Source organism: Lontra canadensis, unplaced genomic scaffold (genome assembly GCF_010015895.1).
Source record: "Lontra canadensis isolate GAN:19392208 unplaced genomic scaffold, GSC_riverotter_1.0 scaffold3, whole genome shotgun sequence".
NCBI lineage: Eukaryota > Metazoa > Chordata > Mammalia > Carnivora > Mustelidae > Lontra > Lontra canadensis.
Window position 1 is genome coordinate 44,105,016 of NW_022630997.1, and position 25,249 is coordinate 44,130,264.

The window sequence follows — 25,249 nt, forward strand, 5'->3', positions numbered from 1 at the left end:
TGCACACACACACACATCGCACACTGCCCCGTTCGTGGGCCCAGACACTCCATGTAGGTCGCTACAAATGCAGAAAAAGCAAAGGGTGAAATCGATGCAGTCACACACTCTCACACAGACGCAGCACAGAGACAGAGGTGTGTTCACATGCAGAACGCTACCTTGCAAAGACACATCAGTACATGCACGTGTGTATTCGTGCACACAGAGAGGCCGAGACATGTGCACAAGCACACATATGCAGGCAGGAACCCAGGCAGGTACACAACACACACACACACACACACACACACACACGCATGTGTGCTGCCTCTGCGGGAGGTGGTCCCTGACGGGGGTGGAGACGCCAAGTCCCACTTGCTTGACGGACCACCTGCTTTGCCTCTGTCCCCGGGGTGTGGTGGCAGGAGCTGGCCAGCAAGGCAGGGGTGACATGCAGGCTCCATGGAGACGTTCCCTTCTGAACAGCCCACTCTTCCCACCCTTGGGAAGAAAATTATGACTTTCTCAGGGAGGAGGTTTTTTTATTTTTTGTGTTTTTTCCTCTCCCCTCGTTTGGCACACGGCACTAATTTATGACTATTTTCCCAAGTCCGCTGAAGTAAGAGGGTAATGGCTTTCAGCCGTTTCCTTTCTCTCACCTGTCATTCACCGCCGGCTACCTGACAGGACTGCAGACAATGTTCCAATCACAGGGGCTGTTGTTTTGTTGTTTTTTTTTTTTCCCAGGGAAGCGAAGAATTCATAGTGGCTGTGGGGAGAGTTATTTCACTCCCGGATGGAACGACGTCAGGTAAACAGCTGTAAAAATTCATAACCAGAGGGGCTGCCTCTGGATAGGGGGTGGGCACATCGCCCACAGCTCAGGCTCTGAGCTGGCCTGGCTGGGGGTCCGCAGAGCTGGGGTCAATCAATGACTCAGGGCCCTCGGCTTCCATTACCCCAGTGGACTCTAGCCTCTCGACCTTGAGCAGGTCACACTGCTTCTCTATGCCTGAAGTATTCCAGCTGCTGCCTGGAAAGAATGTTCTTTGCCCTGAGAGGCAGGGGGATGATGACCAGGCATGGACCACAATCATCTAGAGCTCAGGTGTTCCCTTGTGGGGGTTGCCTGTCCCCATGTGAGGGACAGCTGGCAGACTGCCGAGTCTCAGTGGCTCGTGTGAAAAGCTGTAGTACTCTGTACCAGCACCATTTCATCAGATTCACGCGGATCTCAGAAACATCCTCTCTCCGTGCTGTCCTGTACAGCAAGCCCTCTACATGTGCCCACTGATGGCTCGAGAAATGTGGCCAGTGTGGGTGAGAAAGTGAGTTCCATGTTTCCATTTAGGTTGTAATTAATGGACTTTAAATAACCACATGTCTAGTGGCTGCTGTTCAGGATACTGTAGTGTTATACCTGGATGCTTGTAGCATCTTATACCGATGACAGGCCCTCCTCTGTGGTTGTGAGGACCAAATGCAATAATGCATATAAAGTCTGGGCACCTAGCTGGCCGCTCTTATTAATACTATCAGACACAATCAGAAGGATGGGAGGGAAGGGGGTCTGAATTCAGGAGTGTCAGGCTAGAGCAGCCCTTTAAGTGACCTCCTTTCCTGTCACTGGTCTTCAGTGTAACTGAGGGACACGTGGGACCCAGGACCAGGGCCGACCATTAGTTGTCCAGGAGAGGTCCTGGTGTCTTGCACTGTCCTCCTCCTCCCCACGCCCCACTGCTCACACTCTTGGCATGATTTGGACCCATAAGGAGGAATGATCAGCCCAGGCTCTGGCATGGTGGGGCTGAGTGAAATTGCTTTCGGATGAGAAAAGTCTTATCACAGATAATGGGTGGGGCTCAAAACACCCCTCTTCTTTGAAGCCAGAGTATCCCGGGGATGTAGCAGGACCAGCTGGCAGGAATGACCCCTGGGGACCATCTCCTATGGCCCTGCAGGCAGGGACTCACTGAAGGGCTGCCCTGGATTATTTACAATTCCTGTGACCATGGGCAAGTTCACTGTTCCGTGCCTCAGTTTCCCCATCAGCTACGTAGAGCCCTAAATACCCACCTTATGGGTGATAATGAAGGTTGGATTGCAATAACACGTACAAATGGGTACCTTGTAGGCACTCAGTAATCAGAAGCCGTTACACCGCCATCACTTCCCTTATCCGGAGGGAGAAGGGTACACTGAGTGAGAGGCTAGTTGCTGGTGGTAGACCACCCAAGTTCAAATACTCGCTCCAGCCTCGCTCACAAACTGTGTGCTCTTGGGCAAGTCGCTGCAACTGTCTGTCTGTTTCCCCACCTAGGAAACAGTGATGATAAGGATGGCACCTTCCTCCCAGGAACATTAGAACAATCAAAAGAGCGCACAGCAGTCCCGGACACAGAGTAAGTACTCTATGCACTGGTTAAATTCAATAAGTGGCCAATGGAAGAGAGCCCAGCAGCCCTGGGTTTAGATCTGTTGACAGCAGAACCCTGCCCAGCGAAAGCAAAGGGGCAGAGGATGAGGAACTCACCACAAAAACTACAGGCAAAACAGAGCAATTCTAACAACCCAGTGCCTTTGACCTGAAGGATCCTGGCTCTCGGACATGCTGGGGGAAATTTGCCCCCACTGACACTTGCTCACCAGAGAGTCAACATCCTGATTTATGGCCGGGAAAACTCTGGCAACAGAGCCAGCTGGTAAGAGAATATACACTTCCAGGGGCGCCTGGGAGGCTCAGTCGGTTAAGCCTCTGCCTTCAGCTCAGGTCATGATCTCAGGGTCCTGGGATCGAGCCCCACTTCAGGCTCTCTGCTCAGTGGGGAGCCTGCTTCCTCCTCTCTCTCTGCCTGCCTCTCTGCCTATTTGTGATCTCTGTCAATCAAATAAATAAATAAAATCTTGGGAAAAAAAAAAAAGAATGCACACTTCCTTCACCTTTTGTCCTGCTTTTCCTGCCACTCAGCCTCCTCACCTGACAGGGGAGGCTGAGAAAGGGTCACTCTCCAGAGTAAGGAATGGCAGTGGAAGGGAGGGAGAACCACCCTGTCCATGTTCCTCATCATTCTTTCCATGGCATCAGACTGGACAGAAAACACCTGGAAAGGAAAAGGCAATCCTTGCCACACAGGTGAGGGCAGGTGGGGGTTCACCGGCCTGGATGGTGTGCCGGGCTCTGTGCTGGGCCGATGTCACATGTCACAGCCCATATGTCATCCCTCCAAATAAGGACACTAGGCTGGAGCAGGGATAGCACCCTGCGGCTCCCAGGCAGAGCCTGTCTTCTCAATGCGGCCCCTGGTCTAATCTCAGGATGCAGCCTCCTTACTGTCATTTCTGAAACGGACTCTCATATTTACATTTTTCGGAGCTGAAAGGCAGTGACGCTTTTCCCAGGGCCACGTTTCTGGTCAATAAGGTAGGTAATCTTATTGTTAAAATATACATTCTCCTCAGCCCATCCTGAGCCCCACCACGATGAAGCTATTTTCATCTAGGACAGAGGGAAATGCAGCTAGTAAACATTTTGATTTTCCTAAACTGGCCTTTAGGCAGAAGGAGAGGCGTCCATCCTCAGAACTAATGCTCTCTGAGAGAGGCAGGGACCGTGCGAGGCTCAGACTGTCAGTCTCTGAACAGGCATTTGCTTCTAGAAAGCACTTGTGCATGGAGGGCTGGGTGAGGTTGCCCAGGTGGGACTGGAGTCACTGTCTCTGCCACTGAGCACCTGGTGGGGGCCGGCCCTGTGTTCACCACATTCAGTACTTCCTTAGACAACCACAACAGCTCTGCAAAAAGCACCGGACCAGCTCCATTTTAGAGATGAGAAAAGAGAGGCTCCCGGAGGTGAAGGAAGTACTTGAGGCTTTGGCATGCCTGGGGTAGAGCCAGGGCTCTGGGTTCCTCCCACCACGGCTCACGGGTCCTCACACCACACTGAAAGTGCTCAGCCGAGAGCTGGTGACCAATGGCTTGGCTGCTGATGGTGAGGACAGCGGGTTCCCTGGCCTCAGAAGCCACGTGCCCCTCTTCTTCCCCGTCCTCCCTGCTTGGGCCCTGAAACACCCGCCCCTTCCACGAGATCACATCTCTTTGGGCAGGGCTTCCTCGAAGCAGGTGGTTGTGTGTGGGGGGGGCACCTGAGGAGGGAGCAGTTCCCTTCTCCTTAATTGACTGTAAATTGCTCCAGAGCTTTTAATGAAGGCCGTCAGGAGTAATTATGTCCGCCACACGGCCACTCTGTGTAAACACCGAAGGCGGGGCTGGGGGCAGGCCGCGCTGGGCATCTCACATCTGGGCTCTCCTGCTCCTCTCTCCCCTGTGGACCTGTCTCAAGTCACACCTCTGTCTCCCAAGGAGAAGCCACATCTGTCGCAGGCAGGGATCATGCAACACAGGCAGCCGGGTGAGGGGTAGTCCTGGGGAGCCACACACCGGGTCCATGGGGTGGCCACCTCTGGAGCTATGGGATGGGCAGACCTGGATGGGGGACTCATGCCAGACCCACCAGGAGCCAATTCCAGAGGCAGGGGAGAGACATGGCGAGGGCAGCCGTCTCAATGTGGGGTCCCCAGACCACAAGCACCTGAGAACCTGTGGAAAACACACATTTGTGGGCCCCACGTGGGCTCACCTACTGAGTCAGAAACTCGGTAGGGTGTGGTAACAAGCCCTCCAGGGGGTCCTGAACTGCTGGGGAGAGGGAAAGAACAATGGGAGAGACCTGCTAGCCTCGGCTTACGAGATGGGGAAACTGAGGACTGAAGAGCTGAGGGCGTTTACCTAGGGGCACATAGCTGGGAATGGAGCCAAGAGCACCCTGAGGGTTGGACTGTCGGATTCAAACCTTGGCACTGACACTTCAAGTCAGGGCACAAACTTCTCATTTATAAAGCGGGGTCAGCAGTGGCCCCGTGAGTCATCCAGGGGACAAGAGTGAGGGAGCCCAGCACAGGCTCTGTGCGTTGTTTCACCCCAAAGTCTCTGCCATCACACTCCAAGTCGTGTGATGTGACAGGACGTAGAGAAGGGCAAGAGTGACGAGATGCAGACTATGTTAAAAAGAACAGAATGCTGGTGCCAGCACCACCCTTGGACAGACACATAAGATGTTAAACGCAGAAGGAATGCCACCCGGGGCCAGTCCCTATAAGATGCTCCAAAGGGGACACAAGAAAGGAAGGACCTCACTGTCTAGCCATTGTGCATTCCAGGCAACCCCACCTACCTACAAGGCTTTAAGACATGGTCCTTGCCCTCCAGGAGTTTATAATTTGGTCTGTCCTCTAGAATACCAAGGTGCTGTGGGGGAGGCTGGTAAGGACAGACATCCAGGGTGACCAGGGCTGACCTGGGTGGCCAGAACCCACAAACGGCTTTGCGGCCCTGGCCTCATGCCCTGGTGTCAGTGCCGAGCAAAGCTGAGCCCACAAGGTCACCTCCCAAGTAGCATACTGTGTCCGATTGGCCAGGGAATCCGCCAGCCTGCAGAGCCCATATCACAGGCCATGAGGCTGGGCTGACCCCGGGGAGACAGGCTGCCACAAATCAAGCAGATCCGGCTGCAGGCTCTCATTCACTCACCTCCACTCTACCCCGCCGGTCTGAGGAGCCTGGAGCCAGGGGGCCACACAGGGACCCAGCAGGGACCCAGCAGGGGGGTGCCGCTGTCCTCACCCGTCATCCTGGGGCAGGACGTGATGAACAAAGAGGGAGGGACAATGACCTGCTCGCCAAGAGGCTGGAAGCTGCTTCTGGGGGACCAGACAGGGCAAGCGGGATGCCTGGGTGATGCTCGCACCGCTCGCCGGGAGAACGTGGGAGACAAACGCCACCTCCCTGGCCGTCAGGCTGAGTTATCCACGACATAGGGTTTCTCTAGAGAGCTCATAAAGCAGCTGATGCGGCGAAGCAGGTCTACACTCAATAATCCCTCCATCTCACTCCGGTCGGACGCCGGCATATTCATCTTGAATTATCTTTTTCAAAGGCCGAATCAATCCTAGGAAGCGTCGGGGCTCTGGCCGCTCACAGTCTTGCTGCTGAGAGAGCCAGGAAAGTAGGGTCCCGGAGCAGTGGTAGGACACCAGGGGGTGGGGACGGAGAGAGGCGGTGGAGGCACGTCCTCTCCCTCGCCCGACGGCACGGGGCTCATGGGGCCCAGAGTTGAGGCTCTTGTCTCCTGGTTCACTGTGGCATGCAGACAGGGTCGAGGAGGACAAGAGAGGCCAGAGACGGTGGGTGAAGTGCTGGTACCAGCCCCAGAGAGGGAACCTACTCTGATCCTCACCTACCCTGATCTCCTCATCCCCAGGGAGGGTCAAGTGTTGGTTATGGAGGGAGAAAGACCTGAGTTTGAATCCAGCTCTGCAACTTCATGACCATGAGCCTTGGGGAGGTGACCACCTGGCTAAGATTCAGTTTTCCTCATGTGGAAAATGGGCTCAATAACCACTGCTTTCATGGGGTACTGTGAGCATGGAATGAGCAGGCAGGCAAAGCCTTTGCACAGCACCTGGCAGACAGGAGGGTCACCGAGAGGGCGAAGGTGGGCAAAGTCTGCCCTAGGTCAGAGGGCCGGCCAAGGGGCCTCCAGAATCAGGCAGAGCAGACTCAGGGGCAGGGGAGCAGGCAGACTCTAGGGGCTCTGGGCAGACTGGGATGAATGGGGAGCAGCAGCAGGAGGCACACCACCCATTAGCAGGTGGGTGACCCTCATCGCCCAGTGAGGCAGGGAGGTGTCCACAGCTCCAAGGGCCCACCTGTCACCTGCACCAGTCTTAGCAGACAGCCGCACCAACTGGGTTCCTGGTCAGGCCAGGAAGGGGAGACCAGGGACGTCTGGGACTCTCCCACCTAGAAAGGGAAAACATCCTTTTGGAGAATAACACATAAAACCTTAGCAAATATTTATGTGTTAGACACCGTGGGTGTTGGCCACTTGGGTGTCCCCAACCTGCTTCTCACCTAGTTGGGAAAAGCACTAGTTAATGATGACTATTAATAAAGGTTAGTGTCTAGTAGTGCCAAGCACAGTTCTAAATGCCTAAAATTAACTGATCTAACCCTCGCCACCCCCCTACGAGTGTACACAGTGTGTTCATCCCATTTTCCAGCTGAGTACATGGAGGCAGAGAGAGGTTATGTGGCTGGTGATACAGGCCACACTTGCTGAAGATGCAGTAGAGGGCTTCTTGGAAGAGGAGGCACTAAGGACAAGCGGCTCGATAAAAACAATATCCACCATTTGTACGGGAACTTTCTTTTCAAAGCTCTTTCATGAAGCTCCCTGTGAAGTTGGCTAGGCAAGGACGATCATGCCTGTTTCCGGAAGAGGAGAATGAAGCTCAGAGCGGCTACAGGTCATGCCTGAGGTGACCCAGCTAGAAAGTGGCAGAGCTGGGATCAGAAGCCACACCTCAGCTTCCCTCCCAGGGCCTGGTGCGCTGCATCGGGGAGAGGAAACAGGCAGGTGCCAGGGGAGGGGACCCGGGGGGAAGCCCTGCACCAAGCACCCACTTTCCCGAGCATACACACCGTCTCTGACAAAACCCCTGGAGCTCCGATTCCGGGCTAAGCTGCAGACAGGCAGTCAGGCTCCCAGGTCCCCTGAGCCGTGTAAAGAACAGCAGGGGCAAGGGGTGTGATGACAAGTTCCAAACCAGCTCTGCCGGCACAGTCTCCCCAGCCAGCTGGAAGGTTGGCGGCTCTTGTCAATCACACCTTTTGGCTGGCTCCCGGGGAGCCCAAGTGTTCCCGGGCGGCTGCAGGCTCACCTCCTCCACCGGTGACACGGCTGAGCCCAGCTCCCTTGTCAGCCCACCGGCTCCCCGCAGAGGAAGTGCCTGCCGCTGGGTCACAGCCCAGCTGGCCGATGCCCCCACTGCCTTCTCGGTGGGTCACCAGGAAGGGTTGTAAGCCTAGGAGCAAGCAACCTGGTTGATCCCATACACTCATCTATCTTCCCTGTCACTTTTTAGCAATAGATCCAACTCCGCATCGTGTGTCCGGCAAGGATTAGCATCTTTTGGTAATGCAGGGAAGTGAGCCCTGGACAGGGAAATTGACTTGCCTAGGCTCATTCAGCTGCACAAGCTGAACTGGGCCTGGGTGCCCACTCCAAGCCGTGCTGGCCACCGTCCCCTCCCCGGAGCAGTTTGTCTTCACCCTAGGCAGACCCTTGGCCCCTGAGAAACCTTTCCCGGTGACAGATTGTAGAAAGGCCCAGACTATCCTGGGAGGGTAGCACAGTGGGGTATTAAGTGAGGACAGCAGACCCAGAATTCTTAGGATCCAAATCCTGACTGTGTTGCGGGAATCTGGGCAGCTCGCTTGACCTCTGAGTCCACAACACGGGGATCACGACTGAACAGACTTCCCATCACTGCTGCAAGGATTCAATGAGACCACACAGGGAACCCAACGAGTAAGACGCAAGGCCTAAATAATTACCATTATTATTTTTATTTTTAACCACAACAACCTATTTCTGCCGTCCAGGACACAACACAAATTGCTTGTTCCATGGTTGGCCGGCCTATTCCAGCACCTTCTGAAATGCCTCTCCCACGGCTTCAGCCTGTCAAAACCCAACTGCTCACTGCTGCCTTTCCTCTACAGCCTTCTCTGTCCCTGGGCTCAGGGTGAATTCCTTCCCACTCTGAGCATTAGCAACATCTGTAGCTCCTGCCTTCCACTCGCCTGGGGTGGGCTGGGCACCTACCATGGGCCCCCTTCTCCACTCCTAATGGGGGCTCCTTCAAAGCAATGACCCACACACAGAATCCCCAAATTGTGGTTAAGTGCACAAGCCAGGGGTCAGGCAGCAATACACCCAAGCCCAATTTCCAGTCCTTATAAGCTGTGTGAGCCTGTGTAAGTTGCTTAACCTCTCTGAGCCTCTGCCCCTCCTCTGTAAGGTGGGGGTATATGAACCACTTTCTGGGTTTGCTATAAGGATTCAACGGACCATGTGTGTGAAGTGCTACCCTAGACACAGAGCAAGTGTGGAATGAAATATAGCTGCTGCTCCCCCAGCTACACTGAATGTGCATGTCTCTACCCTACCCCTGAGCACGGCCTGGCACAGGTGTCCGGTACAGGTCATTAACGGCCTATCCACACGACAGGTGGTACATCATCGTTATCATTAATGTTATTATGGCAGCATCCAAAATGCCCAGCCCACCCCCGTCCATGGGTTGAGGGGCAGTCTCTCCACGGCCGGGGCTGCCACAGGCTCCAGATGTGTCCGGGGAGGGGTCTCAGGGGAGTGGCTACACAGCATAAGATAAGACCACTCCCTGCCAAGGGTATACCCTTTGAGGGCCTATGTTACCCTGAAGAAAGACAGAGAGGAGGCAAGGCCACAGAAGTTTCCAGGCCCTTCCAGGGATCCTGTGAGTCACCCTGCTCTTGCTCCTAGAAGGAACAGTAAAATCCCTATTCTGAGGTCACCAGGAACACAGGGCCCCGGATGCCCTGGGTCCCAATGTCTGATCATCTGGACGGAGGGCGAGTTACCTTCTTCCCTCCAAAATCTTACACCAACCCCCTTCCAATGCCAACAGCCCCAGGGAGCCTCTGGGCTCCCTCAGTACTTTCCTTAAGCACTGTACCCCAGACTGTGGCAGCTGGGAGGCCCCTTCTCCAAATCTCAAGTCCCAAGCTCCCAAGATGACCAATCCCTTTGTCCCCAGGCCCACAGGAGCCCAGTGCCTGCATGGGCAGAGTCCCCTCCAGCCCCTTCTGCAGCTGGGCTGTGGGGTCTGGGCAGTCTTCAGTCTGGAATGCAACAGTCAGTCTCTGGAGCCCTTGGGCACACTCCCCACCATGGGCCTCAGTTTCCCCATCTGGAAACGGGGAGTGTCCGACAAAGGCAGTGGTCATCGAGCTGCCTTGCAGGAGGCCCTAAGCTATTCATCACAGGCCTTGAGAGGGTCCTTCGGGTGCAGGGTGAAAATGAACACAGGCTGTGACATCTCCCCACGGTCTACATTTGGCCCTAACTTCACCCACAGATGATTATTTCTCCTTAGCATTATTATCGTCTAAGACACTGTATATTTTCTATATTGGTATAGGCTAGCGGGCTACACAGCCTCTGTACAGGTGGTTGTCAGAAAAGCCCAAACCATGTGCAGGGCGCACACCCCCGATACCTGGGACTCTATCCCTGGACTCCCCATATCTAATTCCCTCCAGCCCCATCATGCCTCTGGCTTTGCCTCCGACCCTTGCCAACCAACTGCTCTGGGGAACCAGGACCTCCTCTCCTCCGTGTCAGTCCTAAGGAATCCTTTGGTTAAGAGAGAAACCATTCTCACCCCGTGATTCCTTCATCCTCTCCTGAGACATGATTTCTTCTAGGGAGAGGGGCTCAGGGAAGAGGGACAACATCCTCTAGGACACTGGATACAGGGAATGGTCCCAGGAGAGGTCGAAACTCCTCCCAGACACCCCCTCCTACCCACCCCTCTCCACGTCTGCTCCGAAGCCCCACGCCACGCCCGCCCCCGCAGGTCTGACCCTCCATTCATCCCAGCAGTCCTGGTGCTCAGAGCTCTGTAGGGACTCCCCGCGGAGCCGTTCCCAGCACTCTGCTCCTCCATCCCTGTGACCGCTACTGTGGGGTCAGCCCACCTGACAACTGCTCTCCCCGGGTCCAGACGGAACAGCTGGGCACTGATGGCGTTTGCCGGCAAATTAATCAGCGCCGACCAGCCGCGGTGCCAGGCGCTGCTGGGCCCGATCCATCCTGATGAATCCCGGGCTCCCGCCTTAATAGCTCCTGACAAGACTAATTAAGTCGTGCAGGTGATTAGCGTGGGTATTATCACCTGAACTGTGGCTTGGGATGCTTTGAGGGATCCTGAGGAGGTCTGCTGGGGGCGGGGGGGAGTCGGCTCCCGGTGCAGCGACCTTGGTGACCAGTGGAGGGTCGGGGAGCCAAGGGGAGGGGGCTCAGCGAGCTGTGCTGCATCCACTCGACCTCATGCCTTCTTTGATCATCCCTCTAGACTCACTCAGAGTCTGCTGAGGTCGTCTTTGTACCCCGCGCCGTGCCGGGCACAGAGCACACGCAGGCCCGGCTCGCTCGGGGGCCAGTGGGAGACGCCCCGCCTCTCCAAGGCTCCCCGTGGGGGCTACGGGAGGCCAGGTGTTGAGAACCCTTATGGGAGGCCCTGGCAGGAGGCTGGCAGTCAATAAACGCTGGCTAATATTATCGCTCCACATCTTACATTATACATAAAGACTAAAATTATAATTAATTGTAACGTTGATATTAATAAAAGTAGTAAGTAAAAATGAACAGCCGACGGGGAGTTGCCCACAAATAACTCTGAGGATACTCGCTGAGAGCTTGCAGAGGGGCGAATACAAAGCCAGGGGGCGGGGCGGGGGGGGACTCACAGAGCAGGTGACATCTGAGCTACACCTGGAGAGAGGAGTGGGAATTGCCCAGGCAGGAAGGGGAAGAGCACTTCCTGCCGAGGGGCGGGCCAGAACGGCACAGTGGGGAGACAGAGGGGAGGTGTTGGGCTGCTGAGTGTGGCCCCGTGGCTGGAGATCGGGGTGCCTGTGGGAGTGGTGGGTGACAGGCCGCGTTGAAGCATTCTCACTCCTTTCGTGAGGCCCTTGGGTGGCTTTTGGCTGGTGGTGTTTAGAACCAGGATAGAAGGAGTGATGTTGGTGGGGACACCACCCCCTGCAGGAGCTGAGACATGAAGATCAACGTCACGGCCAAGGGAGATGGACTAGATGTCCTCCACCCCTTACAGAGCTCCTCTGTCAGCCCTGAGGGTCCCCACCAAACACACCACATGCAGCCCTGGCAGGCTGCTGGAATGATAAAAACACGACCTCGGCACAGGCGAGCATCGTCATTCACAAGCACAGGCACGCACAGTGTCTGTGCCATCTGGGGCACACGCTCTCCCGGGCCCACTTCCTGGGCAGCCATCCCTGTCATCACCAACACCTCACTCCTGACACCCTTGGGAGGGGAGCACCTGGACCGAGACTGCAGGAGGGAGGGTGAGCCGGCACCGAGCCAGCTCCAGCCCCTGCCAGTTGGAGTCCCCCCACACACATGCACTAACCTCACTCCTTCCCCGATGTGCCCTGAGCCCCAGGCTCAAGCCAGGCCCGGAGCTGGGTTCTGGGGACATGGAGATGGTCCGGGCCACCTGGAGGCAATGATAGTGCAACAGCGGAGGCAGATGAACAACAGCGCCACAAGAGCACTGTGACTGGGACTAACAGGAAAGAAAGCAGCACTTGAACCCTGCCTGGAGAAACCCAGGAAGGCTGCAGGGAGGGGGCAACATCTGAACTGACCAGACTGACCAGCGGAGGCTCACTCACCATGTTCCAAGCAGCAGGAGTAGCCACTGCAAGACTGAGGTGGGGGAACCCACCTTTCATGCTTGCAGAGCTGCACAGGGTAGAGTGAGTAGGGGACAGGGGAGGAGATGAAGTCTGACAGGGAACTGGACGTCCGTCAGCCTTTGTGTCATTTTCATTCCAAGTGCGATGCGGGACTTGAGCACACCCCATGAGGGGCTCTGCCTTGGCTTCAAAAGCACCCCTTGACCCCTTGGCTGCAGAGATGGGGAAAGGCTGTAGCTGGCCAAGGGGACAGGGAGACCCCAGAGACCATTAAGAAGCTGCTGGGCTAATCCAGGCCTGGACTGTGGTGACAGGGGCCGAAGGGGCAAGAAGTGAGAAGATTCTGGAAATATTTTGAAAGTGGAGCCAACAGGGTTTGCTGATGTAAGCTGAGGGAGAAAGGGAAGGCACCGGACGACCCCGAGTTTCTAGCCTGAGCAATCCAGGGTGGGGGTGGGATGCAGGTGCAACTGAGACGGACAAGCCTGCAGGGGAAGCAGGGTCTGGGGGAAGGGCAGGAGTCTGGCCCAGGCACACTGAGGCTGGGACCCCTTCCGACACCCAGGTAGAAACGCTGAGCACAGAGGTGGGCATGCAAGTCTGGAACGTCTTCTGTGAGGAGGCCCAGGAAGGAAACAGAAGGCTCTGAATTGCCAGCATACAGACAGGACCTGAAGCCATGAGACCAGAGGAAATGGCCATAGGGCTAGAACATGGGAAAGGCATACAGGAGCTGGGCCCAGGGCCCTGCAGCGCTCACAGACGCAAGAGGCGTATTGGAGGCTAAGGAACAGCCAGAGAGCTGACGCCTGGAAGAGAAGACCGACTGCCGGAAGGCCACAGGTCTGAGAATTGAGGACTGGCTTGAGCCACCTGGAGATTATTGGTGAACTTGACGTGGACCATACTGGTGAGTGTCTGGAGTGGATTCAGGAGGTCACTTGGAGACAGCATCAGGAAGCATCCATCCCTCATCCTAAAGGTACCATGTGGCCATACACTGTTGACAGCTGGGGCCACCGTGGGGGCGAGGCCACCAGCCCAAGCAGGCATGGAGTCCTTGACCTGCCCTCGCTCTGCCCCTCCCAGGATGGCTTGGCTACCAGTGACAGATAGTCACATCTGCAGCAAGACACACAGGGACAAGGGGGCCCTGAATGTTAACAGGCTGGGGGCCGCGGGAGGAGCAGAGCTACCTAATGACTTCATTTGGCTCCTGTCTTCCCTGGCTGGGAGATGGTCCTCAAAAAGAACATCAGGCAGAGGGAATTGGAACTGGAGATGGGTGAGGAGATAGAGCGACATGACGTGTAAGCCTCCGCAAGAGATCTGGGATGGCCAAGCTGCGCCCTCCCACTCTGCTCCCTATATGCTCCGCTCCCCACACTGCGGGCTGGGCCTGAGGCAGGCACGTAGAGAATGGAAAGGCTCAGAAGGTTTGCACTGAATCCCAGTCACAGTCTCCAGCCCGAGAGAGAACATTCGCAGAAACTGCAAACCCAAAGAGCCTGCAGGCAACTCTACTCCAATTCTTAAAAGGAATCTGAAGACACGTTAAACACTGTATGCTACCCCAAGCACTCAATAAACATAGTTATTATAATAATATGTATTATACATATATAGTGCATCAAATGTTATTATTATTAATCTGTAAGGCTCCAGTGGTCCGAATCAGGCTCAGTGGGTGGGAGTTCCAGGGACAGATTTCAGATTAGTATTAGGAAAAATTTTTCATCCCCAGAACTGTCCCATAGCCCATGTCTTATAAAGATCATGAGCTCCCCATCATCGTGCATTAAGCAGAAGCCAGATAACCAGCCCCAGAGCTACCCACGGCTCTGACCTCCACTTTCAGACTGGCTTGGGCTCTGCCTCCAAGTCACTGGTATTGACCAGCCTGCTAGACCCAGTTCCTCTCTGCACTTGTCTGTCCCCACCGCAAAGCTGTGGCTGGCAGGACAGCTCAACCAGTCATTCTTGGGCCACACATAGGCCTTCCTTTCAGTAACAAAACACTCCAGGTATAGAATCCAAAGAGGGGGCCCTCCCATCCCCATTTTACAGGCTGGAACACTGGCGTTCAGAAAGCAAAGGGCCAGTGAGAGCCAAGCCTCCAGGTCAAGTCTCTGGGCCACCCTGTTCCACACAGCAAGCAGAGGCCCAGCCCCTTGGACAAGCTGTTTCAACCCCTACCCTCGCCCTGGCCTCTGCCGGTCCGAGGTCTGCACCTGCCCCAACCACGTGGGTCCACATCAACTTCTGAATGGCCCAGGGCCACAGAGGTGACAGCACTCAGGGAAGGTCCCCAGGCCTGTTATCTGAGGGCCTGGAGATACACCGGGCTAGTAGGACTACCCAAGCTAAAGCCCACAGGGCCCATCTTTCTAATGCCCTCTCATTGGTGAGATGGGAGGTAAGGCCCAGAGAGGGGCAGCGTTGTGCCCAATGCCACACAGTGAGGAACAAAAACTGAATTCATGCCTTTCAAGCCAGAGCTTGCTGCTTGATCTTGATGCCAAAGGAAAGGAGGAACTAGGAGGGTAAGAGCCAGCTCAGCACCAGTCCCTGCCCAGAAAGAGGAACTGAGCTGTCTTCCAGCTCACTGAGCTCTCTCTCATTCCTACGGTCCCCCAGAGCCAAGGATCAATCCCCATTGCACCAGACGGACGCCCCTGCTGGGCCTGCCCGGCGCAGCCTTAATGGGGCCGTGTCCTAGCAGTTATTCCTAGAGCCGATCGATGCTAGCATTTGCAGAAGACAATCAAGAACCAGAGCCAAAGGTAGCTAGAGCAGGGCCTGCTGGAGGACTCCCTGCAGTGGGGGCATGGGCCTAGGGCTCATCACTATCAGCACTGGCCGACCGCTATCCTCCCCACCCCCCACCTTTCCAGCCCTCAGGCCTCTGTGAACCCCACACTTGGAGCTGGGCAGGCTCGCAGTTGGGGTGGATGGATGGAGCCAGCACCGCTGACCTGGAGCAGCCTTCCCCTGGTCCATTAGTGGCTCGGCCACACCGCTGCCTCAATGGCCCACCTGTCCCTAATGTATTCCCTCCATCACAGATGGGGTCAAAACAGACCCTTCTGAAAGTCAGCTGCAGGAAACAGTGTGGGAAGGAAGGAAAGGGAGCCCTTTGGGACTCTGCTTGAGGCCCATCACCTCCCCAGATCCTCTCCTGCTCCCACCTGCCTCTGCTCTGTCTCCAGAGGGACGCCCCTTCCTCCTTCAATCCTCTACAGGGACTTATTCAGACATCCAGCCCGGCCCCCATCAGCCTGAGGTTGACTTGTTTATGCCCTCATCCAATTCCTATCTGGGAGCACGGCGGCCAGGCCTAGCACAGAGGGTGCATGCCCTCTACGTCTGATAAACTGGAGAAACCCCTAATGATGACGAAGGCTGCTAACATTCCTTCATTTCCTGAGCCGCACAAACCAGACACCTGCTCTCCTCTCTCGGCACTGGCCCCATGCTAGGCCTAGGGTGTGGGGAGAAACCCTAGATGAATCCAGAAGCCCACAAACAGGTCCTGACACAACCCCAGAGGGAGAAAAAGCTCAGCAGCACCCCCAAGAGACTTCTAGGTACATCTCCACCCCCCACCAGGAGGATAGTAAGCCTGTGAAAGAATATTCCAGAGAGACAGGCAGCCTCCTTCTTGGAGGACCCTTTAAATACCTACATCCACAAATCCAGCCTTTCAGTGCTGATCCAAGGGGGCAGCTAGTCACCAGAAAAACTGTCACATTCCACAGAGCCCCCCCCCCCAACCCGCCATGGGCCCTAGAAATGAAATGGTCCTGGGCGGTGGGGACAATCCCCACAATAGTCAGAAACACACCTGCTATGCCCTGTCCCCACCTGGAAAAAACCTTCCATCAGGAAGACTGGAAGGAAAGGCGCCTTCAGGGGCTGCTATCATGCCCCCCAAACAGCAGGAGAGAGTCTGGGGCCTGCTAAGGCTTCCCTCTTCAAGCAGAGATTCTCTTTGAAGAATTTTGCATCTCCTCCATCACACAACTACATTTGATTTTAGATAAAAGAGTGTTTAAAAATGACCTACGTGTTCAATACCTTCACACCCCTCCCCCCTGCTTGCCATCCCACTTCATTTTCAAGGACAAGTGATGCTCCAGAAAGATGCACCAGGCCAACCCCAGATGTACGCTGCTTCTGATGCCCACCCCCACCCCCAGACCTGAGAGAGAGAAGCTGCAGATGACAGGCACTTTCCCTACAGTGACACCCACAAGAATGAAGATGGAGGAGGGAATGTGGCTGGAGGCGGGACATTTCCAGGCCCCGCCGTTTGCAAGAGGGCTCCCAGGAATGAGAGTCTTCCCATCAGCATGGCGGCAAGATGGGTTTGTTCCAGGAACCCCCATTTCTTGAGACACTTCTGGTCCTCAGAGCCAAGCGGACACCACAGGGCAATGCGTGCCCATCTCCAGCCGCAGGTACAGAAGCCAGGCGCTCCGGAAGAGGAATGAGCGCCGAGCTGGGTCATGAAGTGACTCAGGCTGGGGTGGAAAGGGAGGCTCGTGATCACCTCCTAAACAGCCCAATTTTTTTTCCTCATGACCAAAAGAGGCACACTCAATGCAGAAAACTCAGCGATCACAGCCAAGTACAAAAGGCTACACAACAAACTCTCTGACGGCTTCCATCTTTAAAATTTCACAGAGAAGAGGAACGAGCCATTTGTAGAACAAAATGAGTGCAGGAGTAGAAGTCAAGAAACTTGGGCTCAATGTGACAAATGCTTGGACATTTCAAACTCCCCTGTGTTGGAAGGAGCAGCCCTAGGAAGTACTGAGTGCCCCATCCCCGGGGACAACCAAGGAGAGGCCGTACGAACATCATGGAAGAGTCTCCAGTGATGGGTGGAACATGGCCTCCATCTTTAGGATCCCCTTCACTTGGGAGAGCGAAACCCACCCCACCGTCCAGTGGCCCCTGTGCCAACTCACCCACAGGCGTGTCCTCGCTGATCAGCAGGTACGTGTCAAAGAAGTGGTTGGTGAAGAAGGGCAGTCGGTTCACCTGGCCTGGAGGTCAGAGGACAAGAGCGTCAGTCAAGTACCCTCAGGCCAGCTTCTAGAAGGAGACACGGAGTGGGGGCCGCAGAAGGTGTGGAACCTGCACCCAGTGCCACGGGCACCTTCCTAGGACCCCAGCGAGTCCCCATCTGGCCTCGAGGTAAATGGGGAATAATGCGGGTGGGGAGGTCCTACGGTCATCGAGACCACCAGCGCCATGCGGCCCTGGCACCCTGGGCACCACATGGAGACATGCTGAAGCATGAAATACAGTCAGGGCTGCAAAGACATGAAAAAAAATGGGTGTAAAATATCCCATTAACCTTCGATATGGATGACGTGTTGAAATGAAAATATTGAGGATATATTGGATGGAACTTATTATTAAAATGAGTTTCTTTTCTAATGCAACTCCTAGAAAATTTCAAGTCACACACATGTCATATTCCTGCCAGGCCGCATGGCAGCAGGTGGCGGGTATGTGTGTCGAGGCCCCGGGCTGTGCCCCAGAGTAGGGCATGGCACTCAGGGGCTCTCAGCAGCCATCTGTCATGGGAAGTCATGGCCAGCCCATCCCACGGGGTGTCACGAGAACTGCCATCTATGGGACCTTCTCCCTCCATCTTCACAGGACAGCCAGGGCTATCCTGTCCCCATCTTACTGTTGGGGAGAACAAGGCTTGTAGGGGATCCGCAGTCACTGGCCCAGGGTCACACAGTGAGTCAGTGGCCTAGGCCTTACGGGGCCCCTGGGTGTTTGGCCCTGTACCACTCTGTGATGGCCTTGGTGTAAGGGCCAGGTCTGGAGGGAACTGGGGCAGTACTGGTAGGAACCCTTCACACCACAAGTCCCCCACAGGAGGCCTCCCCGAGGCCGGGTTTACCTGTCACCCGACCCCCTCTCAATGGTCTTCAGTAGTGTGGTATAATAGAAAATATATTTGGGGGGCACCTGGGTTAAGTCTCTGCCTTCAGCTCAGGTCATGATCTCGAGGTCCTGGGATCGAGTCCCGCATCGGGCTCTCTGCTTGGTGGGGAGTCTGCTTCCCATACTCTGTGCCTGCCTCTCTCACTACTTGTGATCTCTCTCTCTGTGTCAAATAAAATCTTTAAAAAAAAAAAAAATATATATATATATATTTTTAAGATTATATATATATATATATATATACATATATATACATATACATATACACACACACATAGTCTTTGTCCAAGTTCTTGGCACAGAACTCCAAAATGCCTTACAATTTTCAGAGCGAGAGGAGTGTCTTTTGTCCTTTGTAGGGAGGCCCTTTTGAGCACAGCTGAGTTTATGCTAGTGAGGGGACCCGGGGTGGGGCTGGTGGCAGAAAGACCGACTAGATAGACAGTGGGCACTTTTAGCCCCAGCTGGACCTGCAGGGAGGGGAGGAGGCTAGAGATTTAAGAGATCAGAGAAGTTTCCAGGAGGTGAACATAGCCCCGTGCTGGGAGGGTGGGGCCCCTAGCGAGGACATGGAAGGTTCCCACTGCCCTCAACCCCGCTCCGTCTGGCCGCCCCTGAGCTGTACTCTTTGTTTAACCCAGTAAATGTAAGCAACATGCCTCCCTGAGTTTTGAGAGTCATTCCAGCTGATCAAACCTGAGGAGGGGTTGGGGGGAGGTGGTCGAAGGAACCACTGACTTAGGACTGGTAGGTCAGAGCACAGGGGACCTGGGACCTGGGACTGGCTGTGAAGTGGGGGTGATCTTGTAGGCCTGAACCCTTAACTCTGTATGATCTGACACTAACGCCAGATAGAGTCAGACTGAATGTAAGTCAGACACCCACTCGGTGTCCGGAGAATTGAAGAACTGGTTGTTGGTGTGGGAAGACACCCGGAAGTACGCGAGTGAGGAGGGCACTTCCTCTTCCACCCCTGCCAACCAGTGGGTAGCGGGTCTGGCTTGCACAGGGCTGACACTGTGCTGCCCTAAGCAGCTCTCACTGGGTCCTCCGGGGACTTCCTCAACAGGCGCGGGACACAGCCCTCCCATTCCCCATTTCTGCTGACCTGGGGCTCTCTCAGGGCCTGTGATTGCCTGGAGAACAGAGGCCAGCTCCTGGGAAGTGAGAAGGCTGGAGCCGAGGGAGAGCACTTGCCCCTCCCGCCTGAGATGGTTCCTAGTGGGGGGTGGGGGGGCAGAGGGTGGCATCTTTTCATCCTCCTCCTAAATCTGCTCAGAACGATGCCATATCTGATCCCTCAAACATTCTGGCCTTAATCTCACTTCCTGGCTAGGACTGCTGACTCTTCTGCCTTCACCAGTCCAAGTCCTAGTCATCTTTCAAGTTTCATGCCCCTTCTTCCAAGAAGCCCTCCTTGATCGCCATTACTATAAACATGCACTCATATACATTCCTCCACCCTCTCATGCCAGGAATCCAGAGCCCCTTGCACATATAACAGCCTCAGAAAGAGGCCACTGGTCAAGGGCCTTGTCTTTGTTTGGAACTTTGCTGTGCTTCCTTCTAGCTGCATGATCTACCCATGCCTCAGTGTACTCAGGTGTAAAATAGCAACAGTAAGACTTACTTCACGGTCATCCTGAGGATTAAGTGAGATTACATAAGTAAAGCACTTAGCTCCATGCAACAGCACCCAGCCAGCATTGGATAAAGGGTGGCTACTATTAATACTGGTATTAATGACGGGCTGCTTCAGATCGCCAAGAGAAAGCCTTGGGCTCCAGTATGGGAAGCAGGCTGAACTCAGGGAGAAGGTTCAGGGGTGCCCAGAAAATACAGCGGTGGGCTTGGGCAGCTGGGGGAGGGAAACCAGCAAGGGAAAAAATCGCTTGCAGCAGCATTATTCACTTTAAGATTTTCTTTTACAGGAACTGCCGATAATCAGCTGCAGAGAGCCCTGCACGGGTAGCTGGCAGGGCCTCGGGGGCACGTATCCCCTGCACACACCGAGCAGGGCCAGCGTTCTTAGAACAGTCCTGCTGCCTCCAGTGGCCCTGCGGCCCTGGGCGGCCAGGGCAGCACCCAGAGACTGGGAGGGCTGGGGGGTGGGGAAAGGGGCTCATGGACAGGTTACTTGTTCTCTTAAAAACCACTGCCCAGGCACTGAGCCTCTGTCCTCCTGAGGCAAAACGGCTGTCTCAGGAGCTGAGACCTCTATCCAGGCTGGACTGTGAGTGGATACCCGAGGAGAGGGGGCACAGGGGACTTCGGTGATGGAGAGTCCAGGCTTCCCATGCCCCCCACGCCCCACACACCCCGGTCCCCCATGAGCTTCCATCCAGTGCTCACTCTGTCCTGGGGGCGTCTCCCTGCCTCCCCCGGCCACCCTCACTGATTGTTCCCTACACAGAAGAGAGGAGTCCACCAGCTCTGAAGATGGCAAACAATGCCCAGCACTGAGCTTCTCACCGCCACAGGCCTGAGGGGCGAAGCGAGCAGGGAGGCTCACAGAAAACAGCACTCGAGGAGCTGCTGCTGCTGCTGGATGAAGAAGATCCCGGAAGGGCATGGAGGAGGGCAGTGTCCTGGCCCAGGGCACCTGATCCCAGAATGACTGATGCCAGACGCAGTGTGGGGATGCCAGGCCAGGGAGCACTGACTTCACTCAGGGTCATGTGACGGGGATTCCTCCTCGGGCTTGACGAGCACTGGGAAGTGCCAGAGCCTGGAAGCAGCTGGGCAAGGATCCAGCCCACAGTTCTCCCCAGTTCTCTGATCACTGATGGGGGCAAGAGGCCTAGTGGTTCACACTGAGATCCATGTCGTGAGGAGCCCCCTGACAAGGAAGGAGCACTGGGCAGAGAGGACAAAGCTAGAGGCCTCACGAGCTCCGTGACAGTCGCTACTGTGTGGCCTTGGGCAACAAGGCAACATCTTTCTGTCCAGCCCTCATTTCCAAGCTTCAGGATAAAAGCCCCACAGGACCCTCCCATCCTGCATCCCTGCCAGAGGTGTCCTGTGCACTGTGTCACTGTCACAGTGGCCGCAGTGCAGGCCCTCAACATCCTGGGGGCCTGACGTATTGCTGTCGGGCCTGAGTGCTGGTAGCCCTACCATCAGGACCCCCCATGCCCCCTTCCTGGGAACCAACAGCAGGACCAGTGGGAGGCCCTGGGGCCAGGCCACACAGGGATGGGGCAGGGCATACCCGCTCAGTCCTTCACTTCCTGCCTTCCCAACCGGCCCACAGAGGCCGGGGAGAAGGAGGGGAAGCTTTAGCAGAGAGAACAGGACAGGCTGATAAGGGGGGTTGACAACTAGGGCGGTTAGTCCGTGAGACTGACCCATCGCTGACAGCCCGGGATGGGAGGAAAGATCCACTAAGGCTGTGGTTCAGGTGAAAGCAAAGAGGGGAGAGGTGATGGGGGATGGTCTGCGGAAGGGTTAGTGGTCAGGGCGGGTGTTGGAAGGGCAGGGTGCCAAGAGGGTGCTTTTCAATCCCTAAGTCACCCATGGTCTCACTGTACCAAAGGAATTAACACTGGACACCTCAGACAGGGACAGGGAAGAGGGGACAGTACCCAGGAGTGAGAGAGAGAGAGCATGCCCCTCACATACACGCAAAGCCGACTAGCCCCCAAGTAGGGCGGCTTTGCCACAGAGTTGCTGGGTGGTCTCAGGCAACTTGCTTAACTTTCCTGTTTTCTGTGCCCCAGTTTGCTTCCCCTGGAGAAAGATAGAGCTCATAATCAAAGAGCTAACACATACGTAGGACCTAATACATACCAGACGCTATTCTAAGGTCTTAATATGTGCATGAACCCAACCGATCATCCTGACAACTGAAGGAGGGGAGTCCTGTGGTCCTTCTGACTTTAGAGATAAGAAAGCTGAAGGACAGAGTGGCTAAGATACTGCCCCAGGGAGGCCACTGGTGAACGGGGGCTGGAACCCAGGAGTCCTGGCCCCCTGCTGCTCCCTTGTGCCCGCCTGAGACGCACGAGCCATGTTCCATCCCCAGGGCTCAGGAGGAAGCTGCCACCTCTGCTGAGAATACAGCTGAGCTCTCCGCACCTGTTTTATTTTTACATTTGTATTTCTTCTTCACAGCAGGGGGAAGGGCGTGTGCGTCCAAGGTCACAGAGGCCCTGGGGAGACTGAGGAGAGTGTCCTGGCTTCTACCATACAGCAGAGCCAGAGGGTCAGAGCTGTCTCGGGTGTTCCCATGAAGACCTCCCCGAATGGGGCTCAGATTGCAGGTGGGGGAGTGCTAACCCACGGAAGATCAGAGACCCTGACTGAGGCTCAGCCACACCCTGCTTTGCACGACCTTGGACCAGCTGCTTCTCCAGGTGTCTGTTTCCCTGCAAAGTCTGCCCAGAGTTGAGAGAGGGTCTGAGAGCCCCTCTGGCTCTGCCCCGACAGTCTGTGAGCCTACATTGTAATCCCAGGCTGCCTGGATGGGAGTGAGCTCCCCATCACAGAGGCACTCCAGCAGAGAGCCTTCCAAACTCAGGGGCCAGGAGAGGGGACCTTCAGGGGACTGTCGGGCGGCCCACGTGAGGCTGGCTTCCTCCAGATACTCCCCGGTTCCTTGGAGTTGTCGAGGGAGCGGGCCTCACTCAGGAATGTGTTTGCCCACATCACCAGGCACCCTGTGCCCACAGCTCCTCCCCGGGGACACCCTGCCTCAGGAGACACTGGGCCAGCCATGCCTGCAGTCCTGGCCTCCCTTCAGTGCAGCCCAGAGCTGCTTTGCTCCTTGCCACCAGCTGTCTGAAAGCCAAGGGACAGGCACATGCCCGGGTCTTTCCCGGTCTCCTCTATGGGCACCCGAGTGGACAGGCATCTGCCTACTGCAAGGGCAGGGGAAGGAGGGCGGGACCCCCATCCACCCCTCCCCCCCGCAAGGTGAAAGAGTTCCTCACCGCCACGCTTTTGCTCAGGCTGTTCCCTCCTCTGGGATTCCCTTCCTCCTGCTCCCCTCCTCTAAAACTACTTCTCAGGCTTCAAAGCCCAGATGAAACCTTTCCCTCCAGCTGGGTCCCTCCTGTCCCAATGAGTCTTTTCTCCTGAGGGGCTTCTCTGGAGCTGGGTCCATCCTTCAGTACCACTCTGCTCACCTGTAGTCTATGTGGTAAATCCTGGCTGTGTCTTCCTCCCCAGCTAGGCTCTGGGCTCCTTAAGCGTGACCCATTGCTTGCACATCCCGGAGCCGGGCACCACAGACACACATAGTGTCACATGGCGGGTGCTCACACGACAGCTGGGAAACTAAAGAGAACTGAGGCCAGGCCTTGCGGCACAGATACCTCCTGCCCCAGGAGCTCACTCCTTCTAAGGCTCCTCCTTTTCCCTCTCAGGGAGGCTGGTATTTTCAGCCCTGGAAGTGCTACAGCCACCGAGGCCACAGAGGGAAGTGTCTGCCCGCTCACACGCACAGCAAGGCAAGGTCTGCAGGCCCGGAGCAGCCCTCTCCCCACTCCCCGTGGGGCAGGAAGGGCAGAGGATTGGACTTACCCCAGCATCCAGAGGTCAACACAAACAGCCAGGCCACGAGGCAGCTGGAGGCGGCGTGGCACCTCATGGCTCCTGGGGACACAAGAAAGGAGAAGGTGACAAGTCTGCTCTTGGAACTCCTCCCACACTCCCCCAGCCCTGCAGCTCCAGGGAGATCTGGCCCCAGGGAAGAGGAAAGGGAATCACCTCACATTGGGGTGGGGGGAGCGCACGTGGGAAAGAAGACAGGGTCTGTGTCACTGGATTTCGTCCTCATCCCAGGCTGGGTATGACACGGCGGCCTGGGCTGGTGGCAGGGGCATGGGGCCATCAGAAATGCATGACTGAGGCATTCTCAGCTTGGTGGGAGGAGGGGGTTGTTGCCTTCGGGGCCCCAGGAATGACAGGTCTTGGTTGGTCTGGGGACAGGGATAGGAGATGGGCACTGAGCGGGATGTCTGGGGCCTAAGAGAAGGTCTGGCAGGCCCAACAGCCTGGATCCCCCAACCTAAGTGCCCAATGGGCATGTCTTTCCCCACTTTTTATATCCACCATCTTCTCTTAAAAAGTTGGATATGAGAGGAGGCAGCAGGCCACTGTGTCCAGAGAGGCACAGAGGGGTAAGTCATAGCACAGCAAGTCTGTAGAAAGCTGAAGCCAAACTTGTGGCGGCTCAGAGGGAAGCTCCAGTGAGATCTGGGGTCCAGCCCCCAGAAGCTCAGCAAGGCGAGATCCCACCTCTAAGGATGTCAGGGAAGGAGACTGTGCCTCCCACAGCAGCAGTGCCCCTGGTCCCCCGGCCCCTCCTTACCCTCGTAACAGCTCAGGGACGGGCCTCCCGGAGACCAGCTGTGACACCGGGGGGAGGGGAGGCCCACACATCTCAGCTGGGAACCCCCACCTCTCTCTAAAATGTCAGTCCTGTTAGTGCAGGGACACAGCCTACACACCTCTGCGTCCCCTCAGGGCCTAGCAAAGGGCCTGCACATCATCCTCTGGTTTAACCATTTGCTCAGAGACCCCCGGCTCACGAGGACCCAGGTCAGAATTGGGACCCAAGCTGACCTGCCACCTCCCTTATAGATAAGCGATCAGGAAAGACACTGGGAGGTGAAGGAAACTAAAGGGAAGGGATTTTTGGAGAGACTTTCTCCTCTCGGTATGATCTAGGGGCAAGAGATTCCAAAAGAGACACAAGGTCAGAGCCCGTCATTCCAGACCCGGAGAGGCCTTTGTCAGCCCGGGCCCCGCGAGTGGCCCGTGACATAACTGGGTCGAGGTTCCTGACACACACAACCGGTGATGGCCCGTGATGCCCTTTTGTTTCCCTTCTAACACTGTACTTAAAATGTCATAATTACTAGGCATGAAACAGCAATTTGAAGAATAAAAGATTCTAAGA

General features: G+C 55.8%; 1 protein-coding gene across 1 annotated transcript in view; it reads right to left on the bottom strand.

The window, feature by feature from the left end:
* Positions 1 to 25,249, bottom strand: part of CDH23 (cadherin related 23) — a 395,942-nt gene that overhangs the window by 330,603 nt on the left and 40,090 nt on the right. The window contains exons 2-3 of the mRNA XM_032841007.1: positions 23,869 to 23,940; positions 17,349 to 17,426 (exon numbers count right to left, since the gene is read on the bottom strand). Of these exons, the coding sequence (XP_032696898.1) occupies positions 17,349 to 17,426; positions 23,869 to 23,935 (145 nt within the window). The 5' untranslated portion in view covers positions 23,936 to 23,940. The remainder of the gene's footprint in view (positions 1 to 17,348; positions 17,427 to 23,868; positions 23,941 to 25,249) is intronic.